The sequence below is a fragment of the Trachurus trachurus genome, assembly GCF_905171665.1.
Source record: "Trachurus trachurus genome assembly, chromosome: 6".
NCBI classification, from domain to species: Eukaryota; Metazoa; Chordata; class Actinopteri; order Carangiformes; family Carangidae; genus Trachurus; species Trachurus trachurus.
The window spans coordinates 8,376,185-8,402,449 of NC_139897.1; the positions used below are offsets into that span (position 1 = coordinate 8,376,185).

General features: G+C 41.8%; 1 protein-coding gene across 1 annotated transcript in view; it reads right to left on the reverse strand.

The window, feature by feature from the left end:
* Positions 1 to 9,588: 9,588 nt before the first annotated feature.
* Positions 9,589 to 26,265, reverse strand: part of nell2a (neural EGFL like 2a) — a gene marked incomplete at both ends in the record, with an annotated part of 97,302 nt that continues 80,625 nt past the window's right edge. The window contains 5 exons of the mRNA XM_083974115.1: positions 9,589 to 9,630; positions 12,561 to 12,785; positions 17,284 to 17,460; positions 21,332 to 21,525; positions 22,856 to 22,996. Of these exons, the coding sequence (XP_083830241.1) occupies positions 9,589 to 9,630; positions 12,561 to 12,785; positions 17,284 to 17,460; positions 21,332 to 21,525; positions 22,856 to 22,996 (779 nt within the window). The remainder of the gene's footprint in view (positions 9,631 to 12,560; positions 12,786 to 17,283; positions 17,461 to 21,331; positions 21,526 to 22,855; positions 22,997 to 26,265) is intronic.

Genomic DNA, 26,265 nt, shown 5'->3' on the forward strand with positions numbered 1-26,265 from the left:
GCCTTATGTCAGCTGAGGTTGACTGCAAACCCTGCGTGACCCTGCCCAGACAGGCAGTAGATGGATTTAATATTATCAGAGAGAGAGAAAACTAAACAGATTCTACTAGGCGAGGGACACACAGCAAACTTAGCTGCACCCTATGCAGCTGCATGTCACACACCTCATAATAAGGCGAGACACTAAAGGCAAAAACACTGTTTTTTCATGCACTGATGAATTATTATTAGCTATTTTTCTTCCTTAACATGTATTCTCTCAGAAAAGTCAAAAGAAATGGTAGAACATCCACATTAAGGAGGTTATTTTACTTCATTTTGTCTCTTTTGTTGGTAGATTTCTCCTAAATTCACCAAAAGTTAACATACTACTGTGACATACTGTACTGTGCCTGTTGTCTGACCCATGTCATGTCAGGTACCATTGTAAAGCTCTCTCTTTCCTGAATAATTATGTAGGCTCCAAAAATGGTCAATTCCTTTGTATCCGCAACCAATCGTAAAATTATGATTTACATTAACAATCTATGGAATTTTACAGAACAAGTCTTTAAAGGCTGTTTTCTCAAAATTTGTTTTTCTTCAGACTCTGAATCCGAAATCTCCACTTCAGCAGCACTTACAGACACCAAACCTTCCAGTTTTATTCCTGTCTATATTCTGAAGATTTTTACAGAGGGGATTGTTGATATATCATTCAAAGACTGATTTATACAACATTTTATTCCTAAAAAATGGCAAAAATTGGATTTTTTTTTAGGGCTGGTGATGGTATTTTCTCATTTATAAAGTGATAAAAAGAGATATCCAAAATCCCCTCTGTAAAAACTTCTGACTCTAATATGTCAACAAAATAAAACAAGAATTTTGAAAGGGGCTTTATCCATTTTTCAGATTTCTGTTCTGGAAATGTATGCAAATTAGCACATATTTCATCAGATATTGCCCCATTTACACATTTAAACATAAAACTTGACAAAACTTATAATACTAAAAATAATTGTCTTAACGTAAGTGATAAACTTGGAAAGTTTCATGGTGATATCTGTTATTTTTACCCTATCACCTATAGTGTCTCCCCATGAGCACAATGTTGAAAGTGACAAATTCTTACCACTAATACACACAGCCAATTATACACATAGAACACATAAACACACACACATACAGTACACAGCTAATTGCTGTTTCTGTCATTTTCTTGTACATTCATTCTCTTTTTGATTAATTATATTGTTTTTTTCTCAACTCATTATTGAATTGCCCTTGACACTGCAATGTCGTTCACCCGACATTCATAGCAGTAAAGCTTTCTGAATTAAAATTGAATGAGCGAGTGAAAGAGAGACAGCAGGAGGGCAGAGAAGATATTATATACTTCAGGTTCTTCATATATATCCTATATAGCAGCAGTGTTAATAATAATGATCATTATTGTAGCAGTGGGTGTCAAGCAGGACTGTGGGGGTGGTACAGGAGATGGCTTACAATCACAGGTCCAGACTCTCCATGTTTGGAGGCAGACAGCGACAGGAGGAGAGAGGATGAATACATACAGATGGACAGGGAGAGGAGGAGGCAACAGGAGCTCGGTGCATTATGGGACGTTTGCCGACAGTCGATAGTCGCATAAATAGGGGACGGTTCAAGGAAAGTCTGCCTGGTCCGGGCTCATTACCTTCATCAAAAAGTAAAATTTAAAGGCTTCTCACATGCGTGGAGAGGGTCTCTGCCTCCAGACTAGATGATGGTTCCACAGGAGAGGAGCCTGACAGCTGAAGCCTCTGCTTGTGGAGACTCTGTGAACCACGAGTCAGCCTGTTCACTCCAGGCGCAGTGAGGTAACAAGGTACTCTGACCTCTTTATGATACAATGGTGCTTGACCATTAAGGGCTTGGTAGGTGATATACTGTATGAGGAGGAGGATTTTAAATTCCATCGTGGATTTTGCACGGATCCTGTGCAGCGAAGCTAATATGGGAGAAATGTAAACTCCTCTCCTAGTTGTCAGAACTTGTGCTGAGAAATTTTACATCAGCTGGGGAGTCTTTAGAGACTTGTAGGAGCAGCCTGCCTGATAATAAGGCATTGTAATAATCCAGCTGAAAAAAGGAACAAATACTTTCAGGGTAGGGGAGGATGTTGTAACAGCCTCACTTTCACCAATAAGGGATAACATTAGAGTTATGTGATCAATATCATGTGTACCCACTCACTCCCTGACATTGCATGTGAATTTGCATGGCCGTGTGAAGAAGTGTGTAGGTTTTACAACCAAAAAACATTTTTACCTACAGTATAGGTCAGAAATCAATATTTTGGACCAAGCCTAAATTTTGACTGGTATCAAATACCGTTTAAGTTTGAATTAGGTAACTTGTATAAGATGAAAGAGCAGGTTCTTAGGTAAAATATGAGTCATTTCATAAATGTTTATTTCAAACCACCATGCTGGTACAGGCAGGGCCGTTGCTAGGAATTCTGGGAATTCTGGGCCCCCTGAAAGAATACTAAAACTAATTAGCCTACTTTGTTTTGATGCTAATGCAGCATTACTATGAGTATTAGTCGGGGTCTTATGCAGAATAATTCAGTCATTCAAAGATTAGACTACTGGGTTTTTTTGTGGGCCCTACTGGGCGCTATGGGCCCCTCTCTCCCCTATACAACGCCCCTGGGTACAGGTAGCCAAACAGTGACTGACAGGGGTGGGGATGGTTGTAACACCTTTTACCTTTGTTGTTTTATTAAGTGTCATTAAGTATCAACCATCTTTCCTGGAATTATACATGGACTATGAGCTGCTTCTGACTTTCTCCTGAACGTTTACATTCATACATGTTCACCATTCATTGGTACAGTATTATCAGAATATGTTCTTTAAGATGCTTTCTACTGTTAGGATCCACACCACTGTCACTGTTCTTCATTTAACCATCAGTGATGAGTTTTATTCATACTGAACTATAGGAAGATGCTTTAGTGTTGGGATATGCACAATAAACTTATAGATGCATGTTTTTTGGTGTTTTCTGGTTAGTTTTTAGTTTTTAATCTCACTGTTACAATTTACCCCAGGTTGTGTTACCACTACCATGGTAGTGGGGTAGGTTGTAACAGTGGCACTCCTTGCATTTGACATCTAATAGTGAATTCTGTGAAATAGTTTGAGAAGTTTAAGGCACTGCTATTTGTATTGGACAAATAAGGGTACTCTGTGTCAAAATTTGAGAGCCCTATGGAGCTGAGACAAAAAGTGTTAAAATCATCCCCGGTCTCCACTATGCCTGATTTGTAGTTGATATAGCTGAAAACAAGCAGTACTTTAAGTTTGTTTTGTGTGGGAGTGGTTAAAATAAAAAACATACTCCAATCAATCTAACCTATATCATCAGACAATTTGTTTCTGAGGTGTTATTTTAATCCTCAATAAAAATGTCAGTCTTGCGCTTTTAAAGGCAAATATGAAAAAAAAACACAAAAAAAACTGCTGTATGAAAACAAGTCGCTTGTTGTTTGTCTGGAAAATCTCTCATTGCCACAGAGTATTAGCAGTTTGACTGAGGCCTCTTCCAAGTCTGCCACTGAACTGAGAAATGAGATATTGATTCCTGAAGGACCATGCAGTAATTGAGAGAACACATCAAAAACTGGAGTTTCAAAAATGTTTGTGGGGTGTTGGATCCTGATGCCAATGTTGTGTTACCACTGTATTGACCTTCTCCACAATGCAGTGTGGATACATTCATATTGGCAGCATTCACGATCGATGACGATCTGCTCGTAATTTAATTTTTTTTTTTCAGGACGCTTCTTTTTTTCTTGTGTTTGGGTAAAACCTTCTCTTTTTTTCACATTCTTCACTACAAGGTGTTTGAACAGATCTTTCACCCCAGAATCGGAAAAAGACACAAGAACTAGTTTAAAAAACAACAACAGCTAATGTTATCCCTACAGCTAAATATAAACCAGAGCAATTCCCCAGAGGAGGAAGCCACAGCAACTTATCAACTGGAATCTTCTCCACTGTCTTTGAGCTATCCTCCAATTAGATCACTGCATCATGTCCTGGCATTGCCCATCACTCCATGTTGACAGCTCCGTGACTCTGGGAGACCCTGTGAAATTTATCAGTGCAGTCAGTCCCAGCCAGCTCGTCGCTCTCTCCCTCAGTCCCTCCACTAATCCCAATGGTTCCTGTCCCCAGTGGCCACTCTGGAAACAGAATTCATCACCAGCCCCTTCTGCAGGTTTCTGATACTTACAGAGGAACATGTGGGTTGGATAAATCTCTCAGCACATCCAACATCTCACTTGGCGCTCTGAATCCCCAGACGAGGGTTTGTGATAATGATGTCTGCCTTACAGTACTATTCCTCACACCAGAGAGAAATTTTGTCCTTCTTTTTGGAAACCGCGTTTTAAAGACTTAACATTTTGGCATCATCAGATAAGTCAGTGATGAATTCACATATAAGTAATGTTTTTCTTAACTTAAAAGAGACTTTCTTCATTCTTCTGAGCTTTCTGTTGCATTTTCCAGTCTCTCTCAGCAGAGTTTGCGATCTTCATGGCAACTGAGATCATTTTCAGCCACTGTGGAAGAAACTGTGATGCAGTCTCTCTGTCTCTCTCTCCTTTCTAACTGTTTTATGTTGTTCTTCACATTACTGTAAATCTTATTTTTCATGTTGAATGTTTGTCTTTAGGAGGACCACTTGATAAGCCCTAGGTTTTTTTTTTGTTTCTCTTGCACATTTGCTGTATCTATTGTATACATAGTATGTTTTTTTTTTATTGTCGTTCTACTCTTTTATCATGCTGTTACCGTATATATGTGTATATATACATATATATATATATATATATATATATATATATATATATATATATATATATATATATATATATATATATATATATATATATGGTAACACTTTAGATTAGGGAACACATATTCACCATTAACTAGGTGCTTATTAATATGCATATAAGTAGCTTACTAGCTCCTTATTAGTAACTATTAAGCACGTTATTCTACATAGCCTTATTCTACCTCTACTATACCATGAATTAAGATTTCTCCTGATATTAGCTCCTAATTATCGCTTACTCATTGTAAATTAATGCATTAATGATAATACTAATTCAGAGTGATAAAGGAAGAATTACTGTTCTTGTGCTACTGCCCCTGTACAAGGCCCAAATAACCCACTGGTTATCATTATTCAGAAACAACAATGCATTAATTTACAATGAATAAGCGATAATTAGGAGTTAAAAAAAAAAAACTTCATTCATGATGTAATAGAGGTAGAATAAGGCTATGTAGAATAAGGTGTTAATACGTGCATAATAATTACTAATAATGAGCTAGTAAGCTACTTATATGCATATTAATAAGCACCTATAGTTAATGGTGAATATGTGTTCCCTAATCCCTATATATGTATATATTTCCATGTGCTAATAATAAATAAATAAATGTTTTATTAAACTAAGATTTTTTTTTGCCTCTGTGCATTGTCCAATAAACTACATGCAATAACCTTTCTTTCCATCACTACAAAGTCTTCCAACAAAGTTGTTCTTTTTCAATGACAGAACAAACACATTTTGTTTTTGTATAATTCGACTAATTGACGGAGCACATCCTGTTTATCAGCACCAGCAAACATCTGGCTCCCAGATGTAGTTAGTAGCAGCGAGTCTCGACTAAATTTAATAAATAACAATTCAAACAAACAGTTTGACTTATTAAATTGGAATTTCTTTTTCTTTTTGACAAATAGTCATAGTTTCAGTGTGATGGAGCAAATTGGTTCCTGATGAATTGTGATTGCAGCCCCAGTTAAATCACAAAGACTGTAAAGCCTTTTTTTTAAACTGATCTCTGTAATTTTCTATTCAAAGTGGCTTCTCCTTGTGTTTCGTTTGAGGCTCCATGTTTGTGTGTTGAGTCAGTCAGTCCTGCACATGTTGCTGCAAACTGACGAATACATAGAAAGGAGAGTTAACACTGCAGAGATGAAATGTAAACATTCTACGTGTCGCTCTAGTCTGAACCTCATATATCCGCGTAATCTTGTACTTTGCTGCAAAGATGGTGAAAGCCAAAACATATGAATACTTTGTGAGTAACTGCGTGCTCTCTGTTCTCTCTTTTTTGACAGAAGTAATCATGAAATAAATTGGTGTGCGGGCACAGTGTATTGCTGGCTAATGCATTTTTTTCAATTTAAACTCCACACTAAAGTAAAAGTGACTTTTCTCCGTCGCCTTGCTTCACCAGCCACAATTGCAATGATATGTGTGGTCATTAACAGGGAATATAGGACAGGCAGTGAAGTGGACTCCCTGTAGGTCCAAGCATCTGTTGCAGAGGGTTCAGCACTGCCATGGAAAATTGGACATTTAGGAGCCAGCTGGAGGACCAGTCTGCCCTGCTGTGCCACCACTACTCAGGTGCCCACTGGCTTGGTGCCACCACCAGCTAGAAGCCACTGGACCAAAGCAGGCCAGATGGTGCCCTTGCCAACCTACGAGCAGCCGCTGTGAACTGCCCACTGTCCACTGTCCCACGTCCTATCATTCAACTCAGGGATGAGTTTAGAGTCATGATAACCTGAGGTAAAAAGTTTTTTTTTTTCTCTAGGTGGGGGGGAGTGAGGTGCAGGAGAAAAAACTCAAGTGGAGCGGAGAGTGTGTGTTGGAATATAAATAGATCCCATTACGTTACGTGTTTGTTAATGTAAGCAGCTGCGAGGTAGAGTCGGGGAATCAGTTGGTAAGAGAGCGACTGCTCCACAGGGAAATAAAGTCATCTCCAGGCTGAACTCATTTGTCTGTTGCTGTGAACTGATAGATAATTATATTAGGAGCTTTAAGTGCTCTTCTGCGATACAAGTATTACTACCATCTCCAGAGGCGCAGGACAAAAGCAGGGAGGAGAGGAATCTGTGTGCTACAACGGGAAGAGCCATCGCTCTGCATCTCAATACGTGGACGTTGAAGTGTATTCAACACAAGTGGCTGCATTTGAAAGTTCATATCATGTTAGAAGAAGCCTACCAGTCCTGGATCAATGAGAGCCATGAATTTGCTTTTACTCATCAATACTGCATCAGTGTGTATGTCACCTATAGGTAAGGATCTGACAGCCAGAGGCATGATCTAATCCCAGCACGCGATAATAAATATTGATAATAACAACAATATAACAATATAAAACAACACATATTACGCTAAGAAGATGTGGTTGTATAGCTGGTAGATAAAAAACGCCACTAAAACAATCCAATATCCCTTTAGATTTATGCTTCATACAGAAAACTACAATTTTTTCAGGTGCTGTGTTTCTACATTCTGACGCACAAGTGCACATATGGAGCAGACTGCATTAGGATGCTCTGTGATTCACTCAGGTGACCTGCAGCTGTGGCGTAATGTATTCCTTAGCTGCTGGTGCTCCTGGGCAGATCTCCTGACTGGGAGTGCTGCTCAGTGATAATATAGGTAATGTACCAACAGTGCATGACTACACACACACACACACACAGCCCCATGACAAAAACCTGAAATTACCCCTGTAAATAATAGCAGCAATTCCACAAAGTTCTGCCCTTGATGCACCATTTGAGTAAAATACAAAGAATGTATCAGCAAAATCTACTTACAGAAACACAACGCAGCAAAATGCCAATTGTGAGTGTTATACTATTACATAGTTTATTGTTGCCTTAGTATTACCTCTAAAGTGAAAAGGAACGGTATCACTTCTATAAATTGTAGGAGGTTGAAATAGAAACACAAGTAGCTCAAGTACCCAAACAGAGGACTTAAGGAAACCTGCTGTTGTTTCCACAACCAGTTATGTATCAAATGAGGAAGAACATTTTACACATTGTATTTTAACAATTGTCCTATATAATCATTGAATCATTAAAAAAATTAAATAAAATAAAAATGTCAGTTAGTTGTATTCTGTCATGCTTGTTCTTGTTTGTTTTCTTGTTCATGATGGTTTAAAAGTGAAGTTTCATTCTTGGCCCTGGAAACAGCAGTTGACTTAAATAATCTTAGCTCAAGCTCCTTTTAGTCGCTGTGTGAGCTTCATGAGCAGATTGAGTTTCCTCAGTTGTTAAACTCCACCTTCAGGCCAACATGGATGTAGCTTCTTAAAGGGATAGTTCAACATTTTGGTAAATTGGCCCATTGCCATAATCCTTATAGTTTTAGGAGTAGGTTTGTTACCTTTATTTGTTGGTGCAAGCTATTTTTAGAATGGCAGAGCAGAGCCGTGAGCTGCTTAGAGCTACACTACGGAGGCTAATGGGATTTCTTGGTTTCCCTCATCAAACTCATCAAATACACAATGCAACAACTCCAAAATGCTCTTGTGGACAAGTTGTGACCTGCACATTCACCACGCTATGAGATAATAACAGAATGTTACGAGACAGAGTTGTTTTCAAGGTAAATTCATGCAACTCCGCTGATGTGCGTTCCCGTCTGGGGCAGATCTTCGGCAAGCAGTCTCTGCATTTGCCTCGAAAACAACTCCCTCTCATAATGTTCCATTATTATCTGATAGCGTGGTGAATGTGCAGGTCACAACTTGTCCACTCGCTGAGAGCTCATGGCTCTGTTCTCTGCTTGCACCGACAATTAAAGGAAACAAACCTACTCCTAAAACTATAGGGATTATGGCAATGGGCCAATTTGCCAAAATATTGAACTATCCCTTTAAATGCGGTCTTACAGTAGTCTTCAAACACAATGCACACAAATAAATAAAACCCATACACAAGCCAAAAGACAAGAATTAAATGTAAATGGAAATACTTTATTTCACTATTACACAATAACAAGCTTGGAAAGAAAAATTACAAAAGAGAGAAATGGAACAAAATGCTACAAAGCACCACATAATATAGACGACTCATAAATGTGGCAACGAAACCTTATGCTAACTGCCTGTACTCTACCTAAGTTATCATCATCATCATCATCATCATTGAGAATTTAGAAATCAGCAAAAATGTTTGGACATCAAGCACAGTCATGCCAGTAATAGTAATATCTTACAGATTCATGTAGCGATGACTCGGAGTGGGGGGTGGTGATCCTTAAAGGTTCACACTTAGTGGTGAGACAGAACAAAGAGAGTGGGTTTGAGGAAACTGTAGTCCATCATCTGTTTGGTATGATATAGGTTTGTATTTGGTATAAAGAGGAGTTGAGGAGGCAGACGTGGGTCACACAGCATTTGCAAAAAACACTTTTACCAGGGCACCAGGTGGGTGGAGTTCACCACGTAGAATATAGTACAAGAGCTAGAAATCAGTGGAAAGTACCTGAAGGTTAATTTTGTACAATTGTCCGTATCTGACAACGTGTCATATGTTATCCCGATGAGTAACCACCATCCATCTGGTTAGCAGGCTAAATCAAATGCAAACTATGCAAACACTATGTGACCCACCCCTGTGAGGAGGACAGTGAAGAGACATAGGGGTGGTGTTACTTTTTTTGTTGTTTTTTTTTTACATGGAGAACACTGTACAGGTGCCTTCAGATCTGCCAGGACTAAAGGCACATGGGGTCCACTGAGCAACAGATGTGTCCATTCTGGAAATGAGAGAAAAAAAAGAGAGAAGGCACATGAGTGGATTATTGTCACACTTTAACCTCAGGTAAAATGAAAAAAAAAAAAACCTTTCTGAAGCTCAGCGGATCTTATTTTCAGGTGGCGGCGGCGGTGCAGCATCCTGACTGAGACTGAGTTTGACATTAAGGATTGCTCTGGGAATCATTCTGGCACCAACTGATCCAAGGCAGCGATATTCTCCGAGGAATACAAATGCGAATGGTCACAGAAGATATTCCGCTCTAGACTTTAGGTCTGTGATAAACTCTCTGGATCCTCAAAGGTTCACAGGGGGACAGCGCCGTATAAACTCCAACCGCCTGCACGGACCCTAATCAGAATGCTACGGAACAGACTGCGCTGGAAGAAGCACCGTTCCAAAACACTAAGTCTGCATTCGTGCATTTGAATTCAGTGTAAATCTTTGACATTTTTTGAAAAGATGGCATAAAGACTTTGAATATTTATCAGTTCATCCCTTGAGAAATGCTGCAGTCTTTTGTCTAAGATGTGGACATCATTGCCAGGCAGGCAGGGGGAGAATATGTTATCCTAGAAACGCTGGAGAGCGAGGCAGACTTGGTTGGTGGATTAGTCCTAAAGCTGAGGCAAACAATTTACACTCACAATTGGTAATGAAGAGGAAATTCGACTGCATAGTTTACTCTCTGTGTGACTGTTCTACAAAACTCCCAAACTCTTAAAGCGTAAAAAAAAGTTGTGGAGGGCGGATTTCTCCACCTCATTTACCAGAACTTATTTCACCAGTTTGTTCCAGTTCTCTAGACAGACAATCTGAGGCTCTGTATCCTGTAAGTACTGTGTGTGCAAACACGTGTGCTTGTTTAACACAGTGCAGAGGGGAGAGCAGACTGTGACTCCCTGCTGTAACTGAACCGGAGGCCAAGAGACGAGGGGCTGACAGATGTTTGCTCAGTGCAGGTTTCTCCTGGTCCAAGGTCTCACTTTCATTTTTATTTAAAGGATTCAACACTCTCTGCTTATTGCCCAGAATGAGACGAGAAGATCGATACCACGTTCTTGTCCATAGAACAGGGAGTTGCAGCCAGAACCCCGGCTAACACAGCCTAGCGTAACGCATGGAAACAGCTGTCTTGTCATTACTGTTGTTGCCAGGCAACAGGCAGAGACTTGGGAAAGTGACATCACCAATTATTTTAACACTTAGTTTTTTTTTGGATGGATATTTTACAGGTGAAGTTGATACCTTCGGACAGAGCCAGGATAACTCTGTCCTCCTGTTCCCAATCTAAACTCATCTAAGTGTCTGTAGCTTCATATTTAGCGGTCAGACACAGGTGGTGACAAATTAGAGGAAAAAAACTAAACAAAGTGTCTCAGTAAGGTGTTGGGACAGCGTGTGACATACAGTTTCAGTACTTCTTGACACACAAGTCTCTGAACTCTACTTATGAGTGTTTTCCTGATGGTGGTGGAGAGGGAAGTTTACTACAGTATGTAAGTCCTAAGGTGCTCAGCTGGTCATAGAATAGGATCCCCATAGTTTCCATACTTATCAAACCATTCAGTAACCCCTCATGCCCTATGGATGGAGACATTGCCATATTTACTACCATCTCTCCCATAGATCTAAATGCACTGTGAGCCCTCTGTGGCATAGTGTTGCTCTCAGGCAACAAACCACTTTTATGGTGCCCACATGGCCCCTTATATGTTTTCAAAATAAAATATAACTTAGAAAGAAACATGACAATTCTGTGACCAATGAAATGTGGGGCTGGAGTTTGACTGTGTCCTCAGGGGGTGAAGCAGTTCTTACTGGAACTAAACCTAGACGGGACACAGTACCAGCAAATGGTGGAATAAATACTGTATCACTTTTTAACATGTCTGAATTTGAATAAGAATGTAGAAAAAGTATGTGAAGAAGCATATTTAATTAAGTAAATACACTGTTTGTTCATATTTATATACTATAACTGTGGTTTCTCATTCATTGCCTTAGGGCATTGTGCAGTTGGAACACTTCTGTTTGGATGATAACATGCAAATGAGATGTGGTGGGATGTAACTGTCACCACAATCAATGCTTTTGCTGCACCATCTACTAGTCCTTAGAGGAAAAGGATGCAGGAACAATTTTTGATACATTATCAGTTATTGCCAAGCTCCCCCCAAAGTTATTTTTTTCCCCAAATTAAAAAAAAACGTATGCCACAAAGGGTTAAAAACAAACAACAGCAACTTCAAATCCTTAGACCTTTAGCTTTTGCCGTCTTGCTACAAAATCAGAATCTCCTGGGCCGACCCAGAATTAGAGAACCTGTGTATGTCAAAATGGCAAATTACTGTTCTAAGAACCGAGCAGTGATGGAATATCCATCATATTCTTGCGAGGAAATATAAAGGAGACATGATGGGACACAATCTATGGTCACTAATAACATCACACTTAGACATTTGAAAGTGAATAATTCTCCAAGGGAGCATCTTATTCATCATCCTCTCTGCCCTCTATTATGGTTTTGACAAAAAACAGCAGCTGTCACCTCCGTAGTATAAGAACATCATATATTCTCTCCCTTGAGACGCTCACTGTCGTGTTTTAGTTTGGTAAATATAGTGGTGGGTGCTCATTTCTGCATTTTTGCCTGCATTTTATCACCGCTCTTATACATTTGGTGAAATGTGTCTTTCCTGTGAGCATAAGGTGTGTGAGCAGATCAGTATCAGCACGCCAACAGCTGCATCGACACCTCTAGGCATATTTATCACTATGTGTAATAAAAACAGCCATGAGGTGTTAAAGATGCACAAATTGCCTCCACAATGCAAACGCCCGACCAACGTGCACTCTCTTTTTTCTCTTCTTCTGGAAAGCAATAGGTGGACTAGTTTGCGCGTCTGCCAGCCGAGCCTGGAGCCTTACCTTGCACTGGCACAGGGTGCACTCGGTGCCGTGTTTAATCCAGGAGGAGCCGCTGAAGCGTGAGATGTTGTGCTCGTCCGTGCACGTCTTGGTGATGTCGTTGCGGATGGTGTCGGCCTGGCAGGGGTCGGTGACACAGCGGGGACAGCACTCGCCCTCAGGCACCACGGTAAACTCACAGTCCACGGGCGGGCACGGCAGAGGCCAGCAGTCCACCTGCCCCTGCTGCGAGGGCGGAGAGAGAGGGAGGATTTGTGATGGACGGACAGACGGATGGAGAGAGAGAGAGAGAGAGAGAGAAGAGGAGAGAAAGTTGAGAATAATCTCTGCTGAGGCACTCGTACATTTTCCGCGCCTCCACAAATTACCATGCAAATACACATATTTCTCCTGACGCTTTGTGTTTGCATGCTAGAGGGAGCGTCCCGGCTTGATTAAAAAAAAAGAGAGAGAAGTTGTTAAAGTACCTAGAAAATATAGATGAGCGGAGCAATCTTCCAACCTAGTCAGCAGTTTTTTTTTTCAGACTGTGGAGGTAAATGCTGCAGCTTTTTAATTGACTTGTTCTAGTCCCACTCTCTTATTGTTGTTCCAATATTAATCTCACGGCAAACTTGCAGCGCAGAAAGCCTTATTGGATTTCTCCTGCTGCTGTCTTCCAGCCAGAAAACAATCATATCTGTATTTTGGCCAACTTGACACATCCTGCCTCCTGTATGTGAGGTTTTACTGGCCTGACCCACTTCTTCTTCTACCGTCATCCGGGAATGTTTCTGCTACGCACCTTAGCAGCAAATAAAATGTGTGTTTAAAGGGATAGTTCAACATTTTGGCAAATTAGCCCATTGCCATAATCCCTATAGTTTTAGGAGTTGGTTCATTACCTTTAATTTTCAGTGTGGAGCAGAGCCGTTAGCTACTCAGAGCTACGCTACGGAGGCTAATGGGATTTCTTGGATTCTCTCATCAAACTCATCAAATACACAATCCAACAACTCCAAAACGCTCTGGTGGACAAGTTGTGACCTGCACATTCACCACGCTGTGAGATAATGGAATGTTACAAACGGAGGTAAATTCATGCAAAACCGCTGATGCATGTTCCTGTTGGGGGCAGTTTTTCAGCAAGCAGTCTCTGCATTTGCCTCGAAAACAACTCTGTCCTGTAACGTTCTGTTATTATCTCATAGTGTGGTGAATGTGCAGGTCATAACTTGTCCAACAGAGCGTTTTGGAGTTGTTGGATTGTGTATTTGATGAGAGAACCCAAGAAATCCCATTAGCCTCCGTAGTGTAGCTCTGAGCAGCTCACGGCTCTGCTACGCCATTCTAAAAATAGCTTGCACCAACAATTAAAGGTAATGAACCTACTGCTAAGACTATAGGGATTATGGCAATGGGCCAATTTGCCAATATGATGAACTATCCCTTTAAACACAGGAGGAGATGCAAAAAACACACACACACACACATACACACACACACATAGTTATAAGGGGCTCAATGCACAATGTTTCCCGCAGGGGATATTTAATATTACTGAAAATTGTGCGGTTCAGCTTTTCAGATACGTTGTTGCAAATTAGGCGGGCTATAAAGTGCAGCCTCATGCAGCGCTAATGCAGCGCTAATGCCCACTCCCTGCGTCCATGTAGTGTGTAAACATTTGAAGTGGGGAAATCCCCCCGAGTGGCAACTCTCTGCCTGCAGCCAGAGGGAGGGATGGGATGCAGCCTGGGGTATCTGTCCCACTCTGCGATAAGGGAACGCTGTCCTCTCTGTCTGTTTATGCAGACGTGGCCTATGATCACAAAGGAGGAAGAGATTTGCCAAACAATCAGCTTTTATTTGCCTTTCACACAGAAAGAGTGTGGATGTGTTAACTTGATCAAAGTGCAAAACTGAGGCTTCTCTTTCATTCCTTTGTGATATTTCGGGAGGTTATTATTTAAATCTGAATTTGCATTCAGTGTCCACCGGTATCTCTGTAATTTAATCTCTTTGCCTTTACGCGGACAGATGTAAGGATTTGCTGTAACAAAATGCCTCCAGGATATTAAAAAGTGGTGACATTTATCTTTGCCTGGGAATGAGCCGGCAATGATCACGCTCTTTCTTTTATGTGCCTCAACCTAAAGCACAACCTATGGCTAAGGAACTCAATGCTTTTGCTCTTTTTTTGATCTTCTGGTGATTTAACAAGATAGCAAATCACAAGTGGCTCATGCAGTCTCTCTCTCTCTCTCTCTCTCTCCGCAAAGGGCCACAATCTTGATTTCAAATGATTGCACGGCCAACCGGAGAAGGATTCACATCTCGGTCTGGAGAGAATGTTTTGCCCCATCTGCCTGCTGTCCCTGTGTATTTTAAGGCCCCACGCTGAGCCAGCGGACAGCCGAGGCTCTGTTAAGTGTGGGAGCATTCAAGGTTCATTTCACGTCCCTGTCACGCCACTGGAGTCCCTGTATGGTATCGCGCAGCAGCCTTCTCCCTCGCCGCCCCTTTCAAGTGCTCGCTCTTTCTTCTCGCTGGCTGGTGGCCCTTTAGCTTCGCGTGTCTTCTCCTCTCTGTGCATCTTTAATCCGGTGTATTTACGTCTGTCTGCCACGTATGCATGGATGTATGAGAGGATGTTGCTGCGGCGACAGGTGCGAGTACACGCGTGTTTACATGTGTACGTACTTATGTTTGTATACGTGTTGTCGGTGGGCCTGTTGCTGCTGTGTCGCAGCCTCGACAGACGAGCCCCCTTGTTCTCAAATGTGTTTGTGTCTGCTTGTGTCAACATATATAAGTGCTTATGGTGAGCGGGAGCCTCAGCCGGAGTGAAGCCGAGCGAACCCATTTTCAGCCGGCTGTGCTTCCCCGCCGCTTTCTCAGCTGAGCAGTGATTTTCAAACTCTCCTGTAATGGCTTTCTGTAAGAAATCCAAAAAAAAAAAAAAAAAAAAAAACAGCCCTCAGGTCCGAGCATCAGGGCAGCATTACAATGGCACGAAGAGAGAGGGAGAGTGTGTGTGGTGTGGTGTAGAGGGTAGGGGGTTAGAGAAGTGGCATTGCTGTTGCTGCTCAAACCATAAATCCATCAGACCGGAGCCAACTTATATTAGCTACGAGTATGACTGATCTTTAAAGGCAACAAAAAGCAAGGGAAAAGAAAAAGGAGTTGTAAAGTGCTTGTCTGAGATCCACAGTCAAGATGATTTGTGAGTCACTTGAACGGAGGGGGTGACACTGTGGTGTGAGAGTGTGTTACAGCCGAGTGTGAGTGAGACGAGCGCGGTAGAATGTAAAGCATGTTATTTGCATTTCATGTGCATATATGTATATATCTACAGGGGGGGAGGGGCAACACACGTAGAAGATGTAGTGCTTTTATCAAGCTGATTGGGGAAACGCAGAAACCCCCTCGGAAACGGTTCCACAGCCCCCCCCCCCCCCCCCCCCTCCACAGCTGAAGATGTCAACATCAGGAGAACAGTGCATATGTCTCACTGTGAAATATTCATGTGGAAAACGCAAACGTTGTTTTGTTTTAGTATGAGAAATAGGACGGCATGCAGAGGACACTGGAAGCCACGGAAACAACAAATAACTCATCAATCAAACAAAAGCACGCACTTTGCACGAGCTCAAACAGATGGCACACACACACACACACACACACACACACCATTTCCTCCAGTTCTCTTAACCTTGGAAGTATCCTTCAAATAAAAAATGTGTAATTCCATCACAGCAGAGAACAGTGCAGAGGCTCCTTTTGAATTCTTTAAAATCTCACTAATCACTCACTCCCCCTTTTCTTCTGCCACCAGATGAAAACCAATCTTCATTTTCTCCTCTCTGCTGACTTCCTATTCACCTCTTAATCACTCCCCCTCTCTGGCCACAAAACTTCTCCCCTTGACTTTCTTTGCAGAGCCCATCTCTCATTCGTGAGCATTTCTGCAGAGCCCGGCACATTTGTTACATTTATCATGCAGGCTCAGTGGCACAGCATTGAATAAACTGTGTTTTAACTTTTCATGGTAAAATGGCTGTGGATTTAAGCGTCGACTAAAATTCCTGCCATGTGAAAATTTCATAAACACGAGGTGGAGGAGGAGGAGGTGGGGGCGGGGGGGGCGGGGGATTGGTTGTTAAAGGAATAGTTCAACATTTTGGCAAATTGGCCCATTGCCATAATCCCTATAGTCATAGCAGTAGGTTTGTTACCTTTAATTGGCGGTGCAAGCTATTTTTAGAATGGTGGAGCAGAGCCGTGAGCTGCTGAGGCTAATGGGATTTCTTGGTTTCCCTCATCAAACTCATCAAATACACAATCCAACTCCAAAAGAGTGGACAAGTGACCTGCACATTCACCACGCTATGAGATAATAACAGAACGGTATGAGACAGAGTTGTTTTCGAGACAAATGCAGAGACAGAACACGCATCCGGTGTTTTGCATGAATTTACCTTGAAAACAAGTCTGTCTTGTAACGTTTTGTTATTATCTCATAGCGTGATGAATGTGCAGGTCACAACTTGTCCACCAGAGCGTTTTGGAGTTGTTGGATTGTATATTTGATGAGGGAAACCAAGAAATCCCATGAGCCTCTGTAGCGTAGCTCTGAGCAGCTCTGGTAACGAACCTACTGCTATGACTATAGCGATTATGGCAATGGGCCAATTTGCCAAAAATGTTGAACTATCCCTTTAATGTATGCGTCTCTACTCACCAGGCACTGGCACTGCTGGCAGTTCTCCACCCACGTGTCCCCGCTGCCGTAGGTGAGCAGACCGTTCTGGTGCAGACACTGGCTGCTCAGACGAGGGTCGCACTCCGGGCAGCAGAACAGGTCGGCGTTGGGGTTGTCGCAGTCGCACACCATCCTGCGGCACATGACTTGGCCGGCCTAGCGGGGAGAGGAGCGGAGCACAGAACACAACGGGGCGGGAATTAAACATTGAACACACAATGCATGAGCACACAATCATATACATGCATGCACAGACAAGGCCATTTGTATAATGGGATCATTAAACATGTATGTTGATCGTAAATATTGTACAGACGGCTGCCTGGCTCGTCCCCAGCTACTGTTCTGAAGCTGTGTTTCACGGTTAATCGGCCTCGGCTCGTACCACGGAGAAGACACCAACACCGAGATATACTTCTTGAATACTGATGAACGGCAGTTCTTCAGGGGTTCCTGTTCATCAGCGTGCTGTTTGAAGAAGTGTTACTTTGCTGTCTTGTTGTCTCAGTGATTTAAGGTGCCTTCCACATATGAGAGCCGCTCTGGGTCTGGATTCAATTTTTGTCACATATTTCTCTCCTGCTCACTGCTGTCACTGCTTTTATGAGTAACTCTGCGGGCCATAAAGGAAATAAATTTAGTGATGTTTATTTCAGACACAATGCTGGCCAGACACATGAAAATGATTCATTAGCAACTGCCTTTGTCTCGATACTGAATCGATTAAAGTCATTTTCTTAAAGCAAATACGCCCCAAATCCTTTGGTTCCAGCTTCTTAAAAGTAAATATTTGTTGGGTCTCGTGGGGCCTCTGTGATATTAAACCTAAACATCTTTTGGATTGGGAGCCATGGTCAGGCAAAATGAGATGTGAATATATATATTGAGAGGGTTAGGATATCGATATTTTAGGGCTCTGCCATCTTCAGTATACGTCGATCAAGTGTCTAGTGTCAGTGATCATATAATATTGACGTCGACTGCATCCATTATTAAATCACATGCTATCACATGGGAACACATCAAATGAGTCCTCACTGTAACATGGAGAAAACAGCCAATACTGACCGAAACACATAACCCCCCTAGGAAAACTTAATGCATTTACTTGGATGCCTCAATTAGAAGGGGAAGGATGAGGGATGAGAGGAAAGGCATGTGGCAAACCTGGGACAGTATGTTTAGTACCTGGTTTTAAAACTAAAACACAGCCCAAATAGATCACAATTATGTTTCAACAATAAGTCTTAGTGGGAATTCCTTCATTTAAATTTAAATTTACAAAATAGATGACAGTTAATTGACTTGAAACTGCACAGTGTGTGCACAGTGTTAAAGTTATTGCCGCCTCATTTAGGATTCTGGAGCACTTCAGTGCCCATGAACCGCAGCGATACCTAGAGTTTCTGTAAATTGTTTTTTTTGGTCACGCTGATTAATCAAAAGTATTTTAATATTTGAAATGTTTTAGAAATTAGCAACCCGCAAAGACAAACTCACTGATGCGGTAAACCCCACCCATCTGCAGCTCCACGCAGACTGAAACAATGAAGCATTTGCATATTGCATGACCTCAGTCTGGACACCACGCAGTCTGTCTCCTCTGAGATGTTTGACCTTGGGTTCCCTCGTCACTTAGTTGCAGCTCTCCATCTAATATCCAGCTGTGTCCGCCCACCTCCAAAACAATAACATGTTTACTCCCCTGCTCCTTCAACCGCTCGATATGACTAATTTTGACAGGCAGCTCTTCCATCTCTCAAATCAATTAATATGACTCATTTAATTAGGGAGCCATTTCTGCCCTGGTCCTTTGTAATCAAATGAATAATTTGCTGCTTGATCATTCACTACCGACACTAATCCACTATAATCACCTTCCACTACCGCCAGACACTTGGTATTAGATTGAGTGAAAAGCTGAAATGCAAAGTATGACTGGTCCGTGACCTGATAATCATGATGGAAAAATGTTTTGGGGATGATGGAATGAGTTTTCTGGACCAACTGTTCCCAAAAGCCTTGTCACTTTGGTGTCAGAAATCAATCAAAACAGCAACATCAAAGGCCCGAGTCACTCAGCTAGACCTTTAAAAATCACTATGTATAGCTCGTGTACTTTAATTAAATTTCTCGCCCACTTTGGCATCACCGTTATTGTCAACAGCACTGCCACATCAGGGTCTTCTCGTGCCAGTGATACTTTCCGCACTGAATCTTTCCATGTCACTTTTATCCTACAAATCTCCTGATTTATTCAACAACATGGATAAGCAGTAAAAACTTGCACTGTCTTTCATTTTGAGTACAACTGGATTAACTCTGTGGGCACGACTCACCCCCTCTGCATGGTTTTGTTTGTTCACTTGTGACATTTAATATAGCAGTGGATTTTAAAAGCCCAGTTACTCCAAAAATTGGCAGAGCCTAATTCCCCAGTGTTTCATAGTCAGACAGTAGCAGAAGCTGGCTCTCTAGCTACATTACCAGCTAGCACAATTGGCAAACTAGCCAACAAGAAAACTACAAATAAAGCCAAATGATTTAAATTTGTTATGTTATTATACATTACATTATTTATAACCGGGCAGTATAGCTCGGTAGATACCACCTAGCACAACGGCCTATGGCTGGCTGATTAAAAAAACCCCTCATTGACAACCCTAAAAATAAAGTCAAATGATCTAAATTTGCAAAGTTATACATTATTTATTTATTTACTTATTATAGGCAGTAGCAGAAACTAGCTCACTAGCTACCCCATGAATAAAGTCAAAAGATTTAAATTTGCAGTGTTATAGATGAGCTATTCCTTTATTATAGACAATAGCAGAAACTAGCTCAAGCTAACACAATAACCACGCTAGCTTTCTGATATCTACTGGTAAGAATAAATTACAAGAAAAGCCTGGTAATTTCTGCTTCTGCTTCTGTTCATCTTAAAGGGATAGTTCACCCAAAATTCAAATCTACTGAAGCCTTGACATGAGAAATTGTTCCGTGTCTCGGTTCACTGCTCTTCCTATTTGCACTGACCGGCGGAACAATTTCTCATGTCGGGGCTTCAATACAAGAGGGACATTACAGACGAGCAGTATGGAGGTATTTGGATGTTTTTTGGTGTGTCTTTTTGGACGAAGAAAGTTGGTATCCATTCACAACCATTATATGGACAAATACTGCTGCACGGACCCCCCCATAACTCAGAGAAGGCACAGAGGACTCTGAAAATTCTCACAGCTCTTAGTCGACATGAGGGTGAGTAGATAATGAGTGAAATTTTAATTTTGGGTGAACTATCCCTTTAAGATGTAAGATGTGAATCTATTGAGGTATTATTAATACTTAAACCTACTAGTACAGGAGTGGCAACATACAATTGTGATAGAAAACCTTAATATTTTATTCTTGAAAAAAAAAAAACCCTTGACAAAAGCCAGTATAAACAATGTATAAAATGCCTCAGGCCTCTCCCTGAACATGCCACTGGTCTAAGACCATGTAGTTACATCATTGACTTCATCATGTATCATGACAGGTAGTGAGTCAATCATGAATGAATGAACAGCATTCCCCAAGGAAATATTCGCTTTTGGCTTTTTTATGAATAGCCCTTAAAGGTCAATTAGCAACAAAATCCACACATCAAAGTTACAACATCTGACCTTGAGAATGCTTCACAACAATTGATTGTTGTGACTTCAATCGATGAATCGAATCATTTTCTGTGATTCAGCATTTTTCAAAATGTCAGTGATTGGTTAAAGTGGAGCAGTCTGTTTACAGGACAAGACAAGGTGACATTTGTTGCTGATTGGCCCTGTGGGAGATGGCATCATTCATGGGGAAGAAGAGGGGTTAGGTCGCTTTGTTGTTCTTTGTTCCACTTGTCTGTCCCTGTCTGTTACAACTGAGCTACATGTAGGCTATATACCTCTGCTTTGTTCCTCTCTGTCTATCTGGGTATTTCTCTCTCGGCTTTCTTTGTCTCCATGTTCTCTGTGTCCATCGCCCCCCAGTCTCTTACCTGACAGGAGCAAACGGAGCACCTATCGCTGTCCAACACCCAGATCTGTCCACTGTGCTTGACCTTGTTGTCATGGATACAGTCACCGGTACAATTGTGCCCGTGGGGGCACCTGCAGTCATAGCCTCCCTCCAGGTTGAAGCACACGGTGTCGTTGGCACAGGTGTTCCTCCCCGTCTTGCATTCATTAATGTCTATGAAGAGCACAAAAAATATGACATCACACATATGCTCCATGCAGATTACACAGTTCCTGCATGAGTTCTGGGTTTTTTCATTACAAGCCTGGTATTTCTGCTTTAACGACACGGGGTAGTTGAGAGAGCCTGTCCTGTCGCAATATGGTTACAAATTCAACATGTGTCATTGAGTCGATGTGCAGTCGATGTTTCTTTCCTGAACAAAATACTGACCCACCCTCTGCTACTGTAAATCGCTCACCATAACAGGGGCACAGCTTCCAACTTCACACTGTAGAATACAGCGACTAAACAGTTTCCACATGGACTTTACAACTATAATGTAACCCAGAAACCCATTTTTGGTCAAATTATATCTTTGCTTTGTTAGACGCAGACAGGCTCAGTTTTGTGAGAGTGCCTTTATGTGCTTTTTTTTTCTCCCTCCCTGTTCTCTCTCAGCTCAAACTGTCAGCCACGATGGGGTCAACGAGTGGAGCAGCGCAAGCACTATTGTTAAAGGCGACGCTTCGATGTTACTGTAGATTGAGGGTTTCCATTTTGACAGCTGACACTTCTCCTGACAGGATGTATCAGAGACACCGTTCCAGGAAATGAACAGGCAGCGAAAAGAAAGCTGATTTTTTTTTAGACAAACACACTGGTAATGACATACCTATCCTGCCATATCAACACTTACAACAGAGTAACAAAACATCTTGTAAAACTAGGGTTTCGATGAAGCATGACTCACATATTTCAACAAGGTTTAGGCTAATTAAAGGACAGAAATCAAAGAGAAGACTGAGAAAAAGACATAGATGTACAATTAACAGCCATTCAAAGGAAAAGTAATGGTGTGTTTTCAGTAATGGGACTTGCTAGAGGATGCAAAAAGAAAGGCGACATTGTTGCCACACTAAAAGGTAAGCTCAGGCTTTAAATGGAAGAAAATAACATCAACAAGAGCCCAGCTTCAAAACATAAGAGACATTTAAAGATGTAAATATTGATTTAGAAATGTAAGAAAAGGAAAAAAAAATAGAAAATAAATTATTTCTATTTAAAATCTTTGATGAATCATCCCCCGAAAACCCTTAAAATGTTTGTTGTTGTCATTCATTTCATGATATCCAAAAAGTGTGAATTCTTATATAGGCTACAACATGTTGTTCTATATGTGATGAGGTGAAATATTTTTGATGGTTTTTCTTTTTGTGTCAAATATTTAAAAAAAAAAATTTGATTCTTAGCAAAGCTGCAATCTTTTAAAAACTGGATGTAAATTCAAACTTTTCTTCACCATATTTTAAACATTTATGTAAAGCAGAGGTGGCACACTCACCTACACATGATTCCCCATTGGCAGAAAACAAGCCGTTGTCATGGTAGCCATCGCGACACTCACAGTGGTACCAGCCGGGCAAGTTGACACAAGTGGATTTACTATCACACTCGACAAAGCCATCGGCACACTCATCAATATCTGAGGGAAGGATGAGAGGAGAGGAGAGGAGAGGAGAGGAGAGGAGAGGAGAGGAGAGGAGAGGAGAGGAGAGGAGAGGAGAGGAGAAGAGAAGAGAAGAGAAGAGAAGAGAAGAGAAGAGAAGAGAAGAGAAGAGAAGAGAAGAGAAGAGAAGAGAAGAGAAGAGAAGAGAAGAGAAGAGAAGAGAAGAGAAGAGAAGAGAAGAGAAGAGAAGAGAAGAGGAGAGGAGAGGAGAGGAGAGGAGAGAAGAGACCATACAAAATCAGTATCATGTTGGTTTCAAAATACCCTCCTTACATTCAATGGGCTATTGAGCTCCATTCTTGCCTGGTAGGCAAATTCAGAATTGACTGATTCATAATTGATAAAACAACGTGTCTAGCATTTGAGTGAATCTTCTCCATAGGATTTATTGATCAAGCATAGTTGCATAGCCAGAGAAGGACATCTGCATCAATAAAAGATAGCAGGGAATGAATGAATCTAATATAAAAAAGCCTATTCTGAGAAGGCAGGGATGCAACGAGCTCGTGTTGTGAAATAGCAGTAAAAAGTCTAATACAGTATAATCCACCAACACATCAAGGCACACAAAGAAATCCAGAGGTGAGCACACACTTAGATTGAACTTTGCTTGGACATAAAAGAGTTTCTACGAGGTGATGTGAAGAGGCTCAGCGAAGGGCTTTGACACATCTTCTACCACAGCCTGTGGGCGGTTGTAAATACAGGGAGCTGGTGCTTGTTTTCACAGAGCTCCACTTAGAAACATCTCTGCCTCTGCCTCCTTCTTCAGCTCTTGTCTTTAAAACAAGAGTGAGTTTTTTCTTTTTCCACCTCCGTCCTCTCTTTCTTTATTAGTCTCTTCTTTGTCCGTGTTAACTTGTTTCCAGGGAGCAACCCTGCATCTTTTGTACGTCGACGCCAACCAAGAACAACCCCACATGATTTTAAACAATGAGCCTAATAGGCGCAGAGAAACAGATCACTCTGATGTTTCAGATTATATTTAATTAAACTGAGGACCAGACCCACACCAGAGAGGAGAAATACAGCCTGTTATTACACAGTAGGGCTAAATATGTTAGGCCCAGACATGCACCGTGATTAAATGTGTCTGCATAGCCACTGATGGCTTTTTTATGATTGCGCATGATGCATGATGCTCTTCGCTCATTATGAAAATGGCTGTGTGCCGTGTCTGACCTTCTCTACGATTGCCTGCAACAGTATCCCCCACAGAGCGACAGACAGACGGGCTCATGGTCCCCCACCGCCCAGGCAGTAATGGGATTAAGATCTATTGGCTAATGAGCCCTCAGCCTTTTAATAGAATTTCTGCAGCAGATTAACCGTTGATCAAATGTCCCGCAGATTAGGGCCTTATCTATTTAAAAATTATCCGCATTTGTCTGACTCCAAATGCAGGTTTGCTAAAAAAAAGAAAGAAAAAAACCTAAAGCATAATTTTTTCCCCCTGTTTTCCACATTGGTCAGGTTCAGCTCTCTCGCTCCCTTTTGCAGTGGCAGACTTTAAAGCGCTCATTTCACTAATTGCATTAGTTTGGTGAGAGCAGAGCACCTCATTTTACCCCCTTAGGACAGCAAAGCTGGGTTAAAAGGACACTGCTTAAAAATCATGAGTCTACAGCAAATGCTATAACTAGCCTATCTTTGAAAATTAATATACATTCTCCCCACTGCTGAAGAGAAATATCCAATGCTCTTTGTTGCCTGTGAATTTCAGTGCGATAAAAGCACAGAGATGCTTTAAAAGGGGGGGGGGGTCTTGCCACTATTGACTGAATTAGTTTGAATCATCCTTTTCTCCCCAATAAGGTTGTATGGAAATGTTCAAAGTACAACTGAGCAGTTTAGATTCTATTTATAACAGACACTGACGGTGAAGTAAGTCTAAAAATATGCAAATGGGTTATTTTCAGCCAGTTTCATTCAGGCGTTTTAAAAGCTCGACTGTCGGGCTGTAACAACAGCGGGTTACACCCTCAACAAAAGATCTGTCGCTCTCCTCTTTTATCTCAGCCAAACCTGTCAGCTACAATTACCGCACGACGCTTCTCAGCCCCGCTGTCAAATCAACTTTTTAAAGTGCCGCTGCGTTTTAGGACGGTGAAAGTCACCGTTGTCGCAACTCTCGGACTCGGCGATGACTGAACGTGTGAGGTATACAGCAGAGCTATACGACACGCTCGCACACGTCTCCCCCCCTCTCTTTTATCATCGGGCGTAAATGATAATGGAAGATCATTGTAATTAAATCATCAGCAATGACAATCAGACAAGGGCGCCGCCTGAAAGCTCTGAATCACGAGGCATTTGCTTTTGTTGAATCATGGATGGTGGATGGCGCAGTATTTTCTCTTGTTAAACCCTGTCTTTCCTCTCTCTGCTCTTGGGAAGAAAGAAAAAAGACTACACAAACAAAATAAAAAAAAGGCTTTGTGTCTCCATCGCTTCGAGAGGTCGAGGCCACGGAATAACAGTTATTTTGGAGTTACCTCGGTGACTGAAAGACTGACAGAGAAATACCTACGCACAGAGAGGAGGATGAAGATGAGGAGAATGGGCTTGTTAGAGAAAAAAGAGGAGGTGGAGGAGACAAAGAGGAGTAAGCAGGGAGAGGGGGAGGAACAGGCGAAGGAGGAGAAAGAGAGACGATGGAAGGACGCTATACTGCTAGTTTCCTGAGAGCCGGAGACAAGAGCTCTATTAAGGAAGTCAGGAGCAGGCCGACGGTCTTTCCTCTGCTCTCCTGGGCTTGTATGCTGCTCTGACATCCCCCCCCTCTCCTCTCCTCTCCTCTCTTTCTTTATCCTCCGCCGTCACCTTTCCACGTATTCCTCTTTCACTTCACCTGTCTGTCTACGTCTTAAAGCTGAGGCAAAAACAGGGCTGCCCTCTTCATCACCTCCCTTCATCCCTGCAGTTTGCTCTCCCTGAGCAGAAAAAGGAAGAGGATAGAGTTCAGTCTTCCCTGCCCTCTGCTTCTTCATCCCTCCCTTTTATCGTCCCCGTTTCCTTCCACCTCTTAACATGGCCCTTGTTGCCTATTCTGATCCTTGACAGGTACACTTCTGTGCTTTGACCCCTTCCTACGTTCATTCCCTTCCTTCCTTCCTTCCACTCTTTCCTTCCTGCACTGTCACTTCCCTCCCCGTATCTTCTCTCTACTCTGACTGACAGACGGCCCCCAGGGGTTTGGATACAGTTCTGCTGCGTTGCATCACTCAGTGCAGAACCAGCTCCTG